Below are 13,872 nucleotides of genomic sequence, written 5' to 3'. Positions count from 1 at the left end.
TTAAGTTGTTGGTAGCAATGGGAGAAACTGTATTCATATTCTATGACTGAAGCTTCTCCACGTGTACTAGGGGCATGTCCTCACACTGCTGTGCTCTCAGCTTTCTGCACTTAAAGGGAACCCGTCACCACTATTTTCACAAATACAGGTAGTGACAGGTTCCTATAGAGCTCTAATAACTATTTGACACCCTGCTTGTAGCTAAAAATTATGCCCCTGAGATTCCCATATATTCAACTTCATAGTTTTATCTGGTAACTAAGCATGGCTACAGCAAGTCCAGGTGGGCGTGGCCTCCTCAGGCTGAATCCAGCAGATCCTCTCCATCCTATCTCTGTATGCTGCTATAATGTCATGTGACCAGGGTGACATCATCACAGGTCCTATAGCTTTTGTAGCATTAGGAACTGTACACTAAGCATATATGTCATGAAATCACAGCATATTTTATCACATGAAATCACAGCAGGCTGCATGGAGAGGAGTAGAAGTCCATGGAGGCTGCTGTGATTGTTTTATGTGGTCAGATATGTACATGGGGTACAGTTTTCATATGAAGTAGCTCAAGGACCTTTGATGATGTCACCCTGGTCACATGACATTAGGCCACGCCCCCGTGGACTCGCTCCAAAGCTGCATAGATACCAGGCAAGATTATAACTCTGATTTTATGGGGATCTGAGGGAAACTACTTTTAGCTACAAGCAGGGTGTCAGATAGTTACTAGAGCTCTATAGGAACCTGCCACTACCTGTATTTGTGAAAATAGTGGTGATGGGTTCCCTTTAACTTCTCCAGAGCCCCTCTCCTTAGGGTAAAAGCTATAGCACTATTATGTTTGAATACTACAGCAGGGGGCTGAGGAGCAGTTCAATGCACAGAACTAACGACACAGCAGTGTGAGGACATGCCCCATAGTGCACTTGGATCCTGGATTATTGATACATTTTTGCCATATATGCTATCCATGGGCAATGGCATAAAATTCTGGTTGTTGAGGTTCAATCACCGGGACCCCCACTTATTGCAAGAATTAGAGATCTGCTCCCCCTAATTGATGGAGGAGCGGAAGCATGTGTCCTGCTGCTCCATTCAATAAATAGCAGACCACGGACATCTCTCTTCTGCATTTCCACTTTTACTGCACTTAGTCTCACAGACATAGAGAGGCATCTTCACCTGTGTCTCCCTCTTTCCTTGTGTTATTTGTTTGTGTCCGCTGCACATTTGTTGGAGCCAGAGTGTTTCCAAAGATGTACAGAAGACAGAAAAGACTTCAAGTTTGGATTGGGCTGAAGTTTTGCTTAGAGGATATCTACCATCAAAACTAAGCATGGTAAACCAGGGATACTTACTCTTAGATCCAGGAACCATGACTAATATTTGGTATACGTGGCCTCCTTCCTTCTAAAATCAACTTTTAAAATTTTGCCTATGTTACCAGAGTCTCTCCCTTTTGCAGCTTGACAAGCTGTTACACTGTCTCACCCTCTCCTCCCTCCCACTCTGTGAGATTACATCAGGCAGCAGAATAGTGTAATTGCCTGTGATTCTACAACATGGAGTGCCTGTGGTATCACCCCCACTGACTAAATGTTTAAAGTTGATTTTAGAATGAAGGTGCAAATGGATATCAAATATAAGAAGATACCACAGTCACAGCGTCTGGGTCTATGAGTAAGAGTGCTCACTTTATTATGCTTGGTTTGGATGGTAGATTTCCTTTAAATTAAATGAACTGTGCATCTTACTTTTGATTAGGTTTTATAATAATAATCTTTATATGGTGCCATCATATTCTGCAGTGTTTTATAGATCATGGGGGACCGGAGGACCACTGCTAGATCAGGGTGGGACAGGTCACATAAGCATAAGATTAGTTTTTTTTTATTGACCGGTATTTAAAAAGAATCCCCTGTTCCTTGCAAATGCTGCTCTGATTTTTTTTTTTACATGAATTTCCTCTTTACATGGAATAGTAAGATACTATATGAATAAATATTTGACTGGCAGGTGATTTATGTAAATGTATCAAAGTTGTGTTCTCAGGAAATACGTTTCCTATGAACTTCTCAGTAAAATGGATATGAAAGCGAACGTGTCTGTACAGCTGTTCTGCTCTAGGCCATCGCGAATGAAGGCATTTATACGTCGGGATACAATGGAACGATTCTCCTAAAATGGGCACAGAGAAAACCTTTCAGCAGAGTCTGGCCCTTCTTGTGCCATGTGGAGAAGTCTTTTTTTTTTTGTTATGCCTTGTACAGGTGGCAGCAGGTTAAGTGTAAATCTGTGTGTGGGTAAACTTCCCAGCACTAATTTCTTACCTTCAAGCCATTCCTGTTCATGTATAGATGCCAAGTCCTTGCCCTCGAAGGAATTCTCCATCTTTGTTAATAAGGATGACCTTTTAGATGCACAAAAAAAGTGCATAACAACAAATTCTCTTGAGTTCTGTAATGAGCTTTGTTCCACTTATTCTGTTAGTGTTGTTCTGGGACAGAAAAAAATTCCACCTGGACCAGAATCCATAAATTTGCATCTAGGAAGGAATCCAAAGGGCTTGACTTGGAGGACGTGTTGAAAGGACCTCTTCGAAGTGCTTGTCTAAGAAACCAGGTCCTCGTTGGAGGACTATTGATTTTGATGGCTGTAATGTAAGGTTAGATTATCTCTGCAGAGTTGTTGTAATCCGGATAAAGGCAAGGCTTATTCTGGAATCGCTGTTAAGCAAGGAGTATGTAATGGGTGACAGCATCTGAGACTGACCCAACCCAACAAGTTCCATTGCAAGAAGTTGAATGGCTAGAGGGCTTAACGGGGTAGGGTACAGTCCAGGGTTCAGTAACTTGTGCAAATTAACATGGATTGCAGTCTGATAAACTGGTTTACAGACTACCTGGCTTGGGAAATAGGTGGTCTACGGAGCTAGTCAGCAGTGTTGGTGCCCCACAGGGTACTGTGCTCGCACCTTTCCCATTCTGTATTTACACCGAGTTTAATATCAGCAGAAAACACCTTTATTCAGAAATTCTCGGGCGATATGGCAGTAGTGGTTTGCATTAGAGGCGGTGATGAAAGTGAATAGAGAGAGTGGCCAGATGTGTAAGCCAACATTTTCAAAACTAAGGAGTTGGTAATCGACTTTAGAAGATAATGGGTTAGATCTTGTGACCCCTAGAGTCGGTAGAAAAAGTGGAAAAGTACAAGTATTTAGGGGTATATTTGAACAACAAACTATATTGGCAAATAAATGATCTTGAATCTGATGTTCTACATGTAATATTTGCAATCGCTTGCTGTAATGTTTTTTTTTTATCAAACTAGTCGCCAGTTCTCTTTCATTAAAGTAACTGAGTATAATAAAATGGTAAGAGTAATTAAAAAGGCTGGGTCCATAGTCGGGACTACAATTGGATAGTAGGTATGAGAATGTTTAGACTAGGATGATGGGAAGAATCATTAAAATTGTCAGTAACAAAAGTCATCCCCTATATGTGATAATCAGAATACCAGTAACACGCAAGACAGATAGATCCACAGCTTATATATTGGGACATGGCAGTTTTGTCAAATTTTACCCAATGCGCTTCATGTTGCATATTTGCTCACTTGCCCTTGACAAGCGTGTGTTATGCTCTACAGCAGTAAAGGCAGGGAAGAGCACTACACTATGGTAGAGCACCGTAGTAATATTGCTGGGTCTTTATTGATTGCCGTTGAGCGTTCTGAAAACACAAGAGGATGTGATATCAGATATGAATGAAATTAGTATTATTATTTTGTACTTTGGTAAGCCGCACACATACAGCATTCCTCCCTCCTCTCCGCTTCAGTTTGCCGGATACACTTTCAAGGTCGCATATAACAGCTGTTCATCATTTCTATTTACATGACATAAACCTGGAACATCTGGAAGCTGTTCCCTGCACTCGGAGACTAATGTTTCACTGGTTTATATAAAAAGACTCCTTAGCAACATGAAATTCCCTTGGTGTTCTCTAATCCGTTTTTTAGCATCCTTTCATTCCGCATATGACATGCTTGGCACTTTACCACTGCAGAGCTTGATCCACAGTACTGTACAGATTGTTTACAGCACAGAGGAAATAATGGTGTACCTGCCACCAGGGCCGGCTCCAGGTTTTAGTGGGCCCCTGGGCAACAGAGCTCTAGTGGGCCCCTTTATGGGCCGCCCTCCAGTAGTCACACTGTCCCCCCCCCCCCCCCCCCCCCGCCACGTGGACACACGGCCCCTCATCCCCATGTACACATTCCCCCCTCCTGTATACACACTGCCCCCCTCCTCCCCCTGTATAATACACACTGCCCCCCCTCCCCCTGTATAATACACACTGCCCCCCTCCTCCTGTATACACACTGCCCCCCTCCTCCTGTATACACACTGCCCCCCCTCCACCTGTATACACACTGCCCCCCTCTCCTCCTGTATACACACTGCCCCCCCTCCTCCTGTATACACACTGCCCCCCCCTCCTCCTGTATACACACTGCCCCCCCCCTCCTCCTGTATACACACTGCCCCCCTCCTCCTGTATACACACTGCCCCCCCTCCTCCTGTATACACACTGCCCCTCCTCCTCCTGTATACACACTGCCCCTCCTCCTCCTGTATACACACTGCCCCTCCTCCTCCTGTATACACACTGCCCCTCCTCCTCCTGTATACACACTGCCCCTCCTCCTCCTGTATACACACTGCCCCTCCTCCTCCTGTATACACTCTGCCCCCCCTCCTCCTGTATACACTCTGCCCCCCCTCCTCCTGTATACACTCTGCCCCCCCTCCTCCTGTATACACTCTGCCCCCCCTCCTCCTGTATACACTCTGCCCCCCAGTAAGTAATGTCCCCACACAGCCCCCCATGTTCTCCCCCTTCCCTGGCCCCTGCTATGTCTCTCCCCCTCACCTCACAGATGCAGGTCTGTGTTGTCAATGCTTTCCCCGGCAGGTCATGTGACCATGATGTCATCACTGGTCCTTCAGCCTCTGCAGCTCCTGCCGGGGAAAGCAGTGACTGCACATGTACTCATCGCGATCTGTGTCCGGAGGACACAGATCGCGATGAGAGAGGGAAGGAACCAGATGTCCTGCTGACCCGGGGTCCCGAGTGGGCTCCTCCAGTATTCCGGGGCCCCGGCACTTGCCCGGGTTAGCCGGGTGCTGGCGCCGGGCCAGCCTGCCACCATACTATACCGGGTCATTTTGTATACATCCAAACCCATAGACTCTAGAATTTCCTGCTGTATCTCCTATTATTTTAGTTTCAGCAGTATTGGCTAAGGAACCCCTAAGTAAGAGGCCAGTGGTTTGGACCCAACTGTGGGGGTGCACCTTACTCTAAAGTGGGATGCCTACAGCTCTCACGGTTCATCTTGCAGTTCCATTAAATATACTTTATATATTACATTTCCAAGATTAAATTGATTTCTAACGACCCAGACGTGCCCACGGTGTAGCTTCTTCCCCACTTCTCCCTGCACATCTTAAGGAAAATCTACCAGCTGATTCATACCCTCATGATCCCTCTGCTACGAGATGTTGTGTGCCAATGTGGTCAGATTATCAGGGTACAGGTTTATGTACACTTTTATTTAAATTCTGAAAATTCTACTTGCATCTGACATAGAAAAAGAAAGATAAGACCGATCAGAGATGAGAGATCCATCAGATGGATATAAAACACGACACTATCAGCACTGTGAAGTCGCCTAATCAATAAAACACAGAATTCTCTGCACACTGCTGCTTGCCTGCCGGTTTTGTAATGCAGCGGGAGGGGCAGGAAGCAGAGATAACTGTAGTGTGCAGACAAGAGAAGCTATTCAAGAGAAGAATCCAACCATAGTCAGAAAATTTACAGTTACAACCAAATTTGTAAACACCAGGAGTGATGGAGACAGGTTGGAATTATATCTGTGAATGTTGTATTTTTGTTAAGAACCGTGAAATAGAAAATGTGTTATTTTGTTATCCTGAGTATATTTAAAGGAAACCTACCACTTGAAGTGGCAGGTTTCATATGGAAATACCGGGCACCAGCTCAGGGTGAGCTGTTAGTGAGCTTATTTTTGTTAGTGAGCTTATTTTTGTTAGTGAGCTTATTTTTGTTAGTGAGCTTATTTTTGTTAGTGAGCTTATTTTTGTTAGTGAGCTTATTTTTGTTAGTGTTTTAAACCGCGGTATCGCGGTTTAAAACACTTTTTAAACTTTATAGCCGGCGCAGGGAGGTACGCGCTCGGCGCTTACCATGTGCGCGGCTACATAGGAAGTGAAGGAGAGCCGCGCGCATGGTAAGTGCCGAGCGCGTACCTCCCTGCGCTGGCTATAAAGTTTAAAAAGTGTACGGCGGATCGGTGCCACACGTGTGGCTGCATATATATCCCCACAGACGGGTGTGTGAATGCACCCTATATTGATTTTTTTTTTTTCTTTAGCGGTTACCATAATTCTGAATACATGTTTATGAAGTGGCCCACTAGTTATTTTCTGTATTTAGATTCCCCTTGCTTGCTCTTTTGATTTATGGGCACATCTTTTTATATTAGAATGGAGCTTCTCTCTAGTTTCTCTCTAGTTATCTTGCTTGATTTTTCAGATATCTGAATGTGATGTAATTGCCACAGAATAGACTGCCAAATGTGTTTCACGATCCCATTTCGCACCTGAAAGTGATAATATTTGTATTTAATTGTCTCCTGCCTCAATGATCGTCTATATTTTCCTGAATATCGGTTTGGCACACAGCACATTTACCACCTCGCTGTGGTGTGCGCTTCACATAACGTGTTACTATACAGAGGACTAGCGTTCTGTTTATTGGTGTGTCTCTGAGAATTCGCTACCTCATTCAGCATATTGAACTTAACGGATAGATCGTTCAGAAGCGGGGAAAATTAATATGAATCAAGCTGTGCGTGGTTTTTTCTATTATTGATAGTTCTAACATGGTCAATTTGAAGCCAGTCCTTGTCTGAGAGACCACACGCTACCACCCGCCAGAGTAATGGAAGGCTCAAACTCATTTTCCCTGCGCCACCTAATGAAAGAAAGACAAGTGCTGAAAAACCCCTGAGCCCATCGCCTCTCTGGCTGAAATTGAATGCGTGGATACAGGGAACCAACAGGACTCAAAATTTTGTAGGACATCTGAAATCTTCACTTTTTTTTTTCTTAATGATCAATAGGATTTTTTATTTGTGCTGGGACTCCTGCCATGTAATCACCCCCTCGTTTAATAATATGGCAACTTCATGTTATGGCTTACTATCAATAAATGTAAGTAAGGGTTCCCCATACCCACCACCTACTCTGTGCCTCTCCATTTACTGCAAGTAGTTGGATCTCTCTTATATTGTAGTGAATATGAATATACTTCAGAAAATTGGTGGTGTCTTATCAAGATCACCATTTTTATTCTGCCTGATGTCATAAAAGCATAAGTTAAGGGTTTAGAGCTCTAACGCGCCACAATTTGGTGTCTGGGGGAGGCCCATAGGCCACCCAGCAGTGAACCAGTATTGTATATTAAAGGGCATCTACCACCAGGATGTATGCAAATGAGCCTGAGGGGCTCCAGGCTCCATAGGTGTTAATGGAGCCTGGAGCTCCTTTGGGTCATTTACATTCAGTCCTTCATCCTGGTGGTAGATGCCCTTTATGTCCCTTGTGCATATCATCGGCCGCAAACAGTGGTCCTGTGGCCCTTGTGAGGTTCACTTACGCACAGATGACAGGAGAAAAGACTCTGGAAGGAATAGAATCTGCTCTGAGTTTTTTGGCTCGGACAGTCGGCTCTCACATGGGACCACGGAAAGGAAGGCCTTATGTGTGAGTCCATAGACATACATGGGGATGTGTCCTAGTCATTTAAATAATGGCTAGCACACCCTAAAAATGCTTTATGTGTTTTATGGAAAATCGGCTCTTTGGGAATAATGCCCTCATCTAGACCAGGTTACTCCCTTTCCATATTGTTCTTGATTTTTTTTTTTTGGCCTCAATCACCACAATTTTCAATGTTCTCAAGGAAGTTTTTACTTTTAATGCAACATTATATTCATGGGGGCCCTGTTTTGTGTAGCTTCTACATTTTATTAAATCCACACCAGTCATACATTTACAGCCTCTCTTAAAGCGGTTGTCCAACTATGTCCCAGGAGACAAGTGGGTGTGCCAGGCCGCCAGAAGTTGCAGGAGTGGAGCTGCCATGCCCCTGTAAACAGATCTCCAACGTGTTTACATCGCAGCACACTGGGAGCTCCGGAGGAGGTGAGTAGTGCTTTATTATTTTTTTTAAAAGCCCTAATTGTCGACAACCATGCCCTCTTTATCCTGCTTGGTATCCTTTTGGGTTCTTGATGTTTTGTTTTTTTTTCCTTGTGTTTTTTTTTTCTTTAAATCCACTTTAAAGTCTTGTACAAAAGTATTATAGTGCATTCATGACAGAAGATTTATATGTAATGCCCTTATCCTTATTTTCAGGAAAGTGAAGACGCAGTCAAGGTTTTAGCAAAAGAAAAAGATCTTTTAGAGCGGGAAAAATGGGAGCTGCGGCGCCAGGCCAAGGAAGCAACAGACCATGCCAGTTCTCTTCGGTCACAGTTGGACTTGAAGGACAATCGGATCAAAGAGCTTGAAGCTGAGCTTACAATGGTGAGATATAACATTTATTCACGTTTGACCCTGGTGTTCTCCTGCCAACCATTTAATATATACAGCACAATTCTTCCCGACACTTACAACCTTTAGCACCATACCAAGGGGCAGCCAGCATGCAGGCACTACAGATTCATACCTGACCATTGCTAGTAGATGCATCCTGCCCCTGGACCATATCTTTGTATATATGTATATATTTGCTTGTGATCAAATAGAAATCATGATGGCAAAAATTTCATTGGTTGTTACTTGAAGGTTTTTTGGTTTGGGGCCTTGTCGTTAATAAGAATTGGGAATGGTCTATGAAATTTCAAAGGGATATTTTCTTTAGAGAATCTTTTTTTTTAGTCAGAATGTCATAAAGTTAACATTGTTGACTGTAGGGTTATTTTTTTGGACAAAGGTTGGCTAGCTTTGGAGCCTTAAATTCAGGGTTTGAAAAACCATGTTACATTTGGTATAAGGGGCACAGATTGCACTAGACACCATCTTCACTATTTTCTTTACATAACCTGGTTTTAGGTACTACATTTATTTCTAGTTTGGAGCATACCGTGAGTTTTTTGTAGAAGATCACTGAAGGGCATGCCAAATGGCTATTTAGTGCCCTTAAATTCATTCAACCCTGTTTATGAGAAGAACTTTTAGCCAAAGTTTGTAGTCTGGCCATACTTTTTGTGATGTGCTCACGAGCAGTAATTTGCCACCCAAAGTACGGTGCTAGTGTTTCCTTCCAATCACCATCCATGACTCGTTGGCCTTTGTTTTCTACTTGTTTGTTTAGAATAGGATATAGGTTCACCCCACCAGATGGCTAACTGAGCAGGAATGGTCTATATTGCAAAGTAGATTGTGACTTCAAGGTAATATGATTAGTAGGCAGGTGTGAATGGAGTTCTTCAAAGGCTCCACATTCAGCTCAAATCAATAAAGTACAATTCATTCTATAAGTGCCTTCTAACCGCGTCTTTGCCGGTCTCACACTCACGTGTGCTTGCACGGCCATACCCTGGTGAGCACATGGCAGTGCCCTGGAGAGGCGGAGCACCTCTCACCCCTCCTCTCTCCTTAGGGAGAAGTGCGGCACAAATGTACTTGCGGGGGAAGATGCAACCTGCTCTCCTTCCCACCCAGTACGGTAAGGCACAGCGGGCAATACATGCATCAAAACGGAAAAGCGTGGTAACATATGAAACCCGAACGCTCATGTGAAATTTGCTAATTTTACATCCACTTTATACACTTGGCACAAATTCATCAAATTCAAGTCCATTATATATCATCAGAGTTCATTTAACAGGTCTATTTTGCATCTTCACCCAAGACATTTTAGGGGTCATCTCCTTCCTGGAGCACAAGGTCGAGGACGACTGTACTTGCATGCTTAGGTGTGAACAAAAAAAGAACCAACAAGTCCAGTATATTTCTACACATTACGGCAGAGTTAGTCCAACAGACTAGTTTGTAAGTCCACTCGCTCATGACGTTTCCGGTATCCTCCCCTTCCTCAAGCATGAAGAAGTGGAAGATCCTTGAAACGTCATGGACTTGTACACGAGGCCTGTTGAATTAACTGTGCTTTAATGTTTTGGTATATGCTGGACTTGTGGATCTATCATTTTATGGACTTTGATGAATTTGTGCCAAATGGATGTAAAATCTAAGTTTTAGTAAAACACAAATTTGAAGGCACCTATGGTGTGAATTGTACCTTATTGATGGGAACTAAGTAGGAAAGGACCAGATCTTTCCAAGAGCTCTACAGCAGCCTCCTGAGTACATCAATGCTGTTGCCCTGAGACCCTTCTTGTCATACCTAGTCAATGATGCTGTTTATTACCCTTCTACTTCTGCCTCATTCACATATTAGTCATTGAAATATACTTATTTTTGCCCAGGTTTTGGCATTTCACAAAACCCATATCTAACACTGGCCACCTTGCATGAGCAATATTTTGTACAGATAATTATTGAGACTAATCCAAATGTTCAGCTTTTCCTCTAGAGCTAGCTTATAATGTTAGTCTCTAGATGTCCTTCACTATTACCACCCGTCCAAAATTCCAATTCTTCATGAAATTGTAAGGCAGTGCCAGTGGTCGTCTACCAGTTTCCGCCACAGGCTTGTCTGATAAAATGGTTGAGGTTAGTTTGGAAATCACTGCTCCCATAGGAGCCATTTCTGCTGAGATCTTAATCAGAGTGTTTTATAGTGATCCACATTAACTCCAAGATAATTGGAGCTCAGTTGGTTCATAATAAGGCGACATTTCATGCAATTATCCATGTAATTACTTTGTCTCCTGATTATTTTCTACATGGGTAAAAGTCTGTGTGTTTTGCACTACATACTGTCAGTCATCAACATCGCGCCTAAAGTTAAACTGGAATTACCCTGGTTCAAATTTTTATAACAATTTTAAAGTGAATTTTAACCTATTTTACTAGTTTTTAAACATTTTAAACCTTATGTCAACGTACATTGTTACTTTCATGTTTTGCTAATTTATACATTTATCCACCTGGTTAGCTCATTCACTGCTACACATCCAAGGATTGAGGGGGCAGCATTGCTCTTTTGTGTACCTCCATCTACCTTTGTACAAATTTGAGATGTCTTTTGTATATATCTGGCCTTAAAGGGGGTGGCCACTTTACCTCATGTTTTCTGTATTGTATGTGAGGGGGGAGCAGGATATTGGGTAACTTTCCGATATACATCTTAAAATTTTGCTTTGCTTTCTTGATGTGTGAAGTGAAACCTCCTGTCTTTTACCTCACTGACCAGCGATTCCTGTCCATAAAATGGCCACAGATGGAGGGTCATGTGATCTATTTTTGTCGATTGTTCATGGACAGATGGAGATCACATGACCCTCCATCTGTGGCCATTTTATGAATTTCTGGCTGATGAGGTAAATGACAAGGGGCTTCAATGGAAGTATATTGGTAAATTACCTAATATCCTGCCCCACACACAACATGAGGTTAAGTGGCCAACCCCTTTAAGCTTTGGTCAGATCCCACCTGCTTTTATAATTAACATTACTGCTTCCACTCACTTTTAAAAGCGGTTAAAAGTATACCTGGCTCACTGTCAGCAAACTGCATTGAATCACAGTGGTATAACAGTGACATTGCAGCAGTGTTCCCCAACCACTGGTCCGCTGCCCAAGAGTGGGGCAACCGGGGTGCGGCCAACCTCCTGTAAAATAAATAAATAAAAAATTACTTGCCTTCCCTGTTCCCATGCAGCAGTATTTTCTTCCTTAATTTCCATGCTCAATTGACGGCAAGCGTCATTACGTCATCACATCGCGTCTACCGACAATAGAACCAGGCATTAATGCGGAAGAGAGGACTACTGCAGTGGAATGAAGAAGGTGAGGGGGTTTTTTTGCCAGAGTTCGGCTGGGAAAGAGGATATTGGAAGCAGAGGGTGGGGGAAGCTAAAGGAAAGGGGGCATGGGAGGAAGGCATGATGCAGGAAAGGTGACATGGGAGGAAGGCATGCTCCAGGAAAGGTGACATGGGAGGGAAGGCGTCCTCCAGGAAAGGTGACATGGGAGGGGGCATGCTCCAGGAAAGGGGACATGGGAGGGGGCATGCTCCAGGAAAGGTGACATGGGAGGGAAGGCATGCTCCAGGAAAGGGGACATGGGAGGAAGGCATGATGCAGGAAAGGTGACATGGGAGGGGGCATGCTCCAGGAAAGGGGACATGGGAGGGGGCATGCTCCAGGAAAGGGGACATGGGAGGGGGGCATGCTCCAGGAAAGGGGACATGGGAGGGAAGGCATGATGCAGGAAAGGGGACATGGGAGGGAAGGCATGCTCCAGGAAAGGGGACATGGGAGGGGGCATGCTCCAGGAAAGGGGACATGGGAGGGGGCATGCTCCAGGAAAGGGGACATGGGAGGGGGGCATGCTCCAGGAAAGGGGACATGGGAGGGAAGGCATGCTCCAGGAAAGGGGACATGGGAGGGAAGGCATGCTCCAGGAAAGGGGACATGGGAGGGGGCATGCTCCAGGAAAGGGGACATGGGAGGGGGCATGCTCCAGGAAAGGGGACATGGGAGGGAAGGCATGCTCCAGGAAAGGGGACATGGGAGGGAAGGCATGCTCCAGGAAAGGGGACATGGGAGGGAAGAAGAAGGGAAGGGGAATATGTAGGAGAAAGAAAAAGTTGTGAGTGTAATAAAAATTAACTTTTATTGTGGTTTTTAAAATCTGGAGTCTGTACTCTTTATTAATATAAATAACCTAACAAGCGTGGCAGTATTATCGTTGCCACGCTGTTGCCCCAGCCACAAATTATGCAGAATAACTCCTAGGGATATAGATACAGGTGGGAGTCCCCTTATGATTTCTTTTATCCCTCCTGTGAAATAGCTGGATCCCACTTGATTTCAGTGGTAGGGATCTAGGACAGTGCTATATGATTCTCTCTAAATGAGAGATCTTGAAGGACCTTGCTGCTCAGCGCGACACCGCAGTGTGCATGTGTCCGCTGTGAGGTATGAGGGGATCGCGGTGAAGCGCCACGCCGCGCCTCCTCTCCTCTGGTACTGCACAGCTAGTCTTGTCTCAAGTAACGTGCAGGCACGTCATTGAGGCTGACAATAGGTCCTAATGTGATCTTAACCAGCGATCACACGATATGTAAGTATCACTATTGCATCTGTCCCTCTATTGTTCTTTCCCTAGGTTGTGGCTGCGGGCATAGATTGTGTCCCGACACGTGTTTCGCCGAGTCTCCCCGGCTTCTTCTAGGGGCGGGGGCGGCCGGGTTCGGGCGCCTTTTGTATCAAATCTAGGAGTGACAGCTTAATTAGCCAATGCAAGACCACTGTCAATCTAGTGGGATGCAACAATGTATCGAGAATGTATTTATATTTAATAATTGTGTTTTAAATGTGCTTACAGCAGAATCTGAACGGTAATACTCGTATCGTAAACAATGAGGAGAATTTACATCCTACATCATTAAAAGCGATAGAAATGGCCAGTTATTTATCACAAACGTATACATTTGTTTATAATCAGATATTTCTTTGTTTCAAAATATGATGGTTCATCATTCATATTATAGTTTATGAAAGCGTCAGCAGTTGGAGAATAAATAAGTAGGTGTTGTAATGATATGGAATAATCATAATAGATATTTAAATAGAGCTAGTTTTATTCCG

At 44.0% G+C, this 13,872-nt stretch overlaps 1 protein-coding gene across 7 annotated transcripts in view; it reads left to right on the top strand.

The window, feature by feature from the left end:
- Positions 1-13,872, top strand: part of KAZN (kazrin, periplakin interacting protein) — a 415,360-nt gene that overhangs the window by 370,615 nt on the left and 30,873 nt on the right. For all 7 annotated transcript variants that reach the window (XM_072156132.1, XM_072156131.1, XM_072156138.1 and 4 more), the window contains one exon: positions 8,508-8,678. In XM_072156132.1, coding sequence (XP_072012233.1) covers positions 8,508-8,678 — 171 coding nt within the window. The remainder of the gene's footprint in view (positions 1-8,507; positions 8,679-13,872) is intronic.

Source organism: Engystomops pustulosus, chromosome 6 (assembly GCF_040894005.1).
Source record: "Engystomops pustulosus chromosome 6, aEngPut4.maternal, whole genome shotgun sequence".
NCBI classification, from domain to species: Eukaryota; Metazoa; Chordata; class Amphibia; order Anura; family Leptodactylidae; genus Engystomops; species Engystomops pustulosus.
The sequence above is the reverse complement of the archived record's forward strand: the minus strand, read 5'-3'. Positions and strand labels throughout refer to the sequence as shown.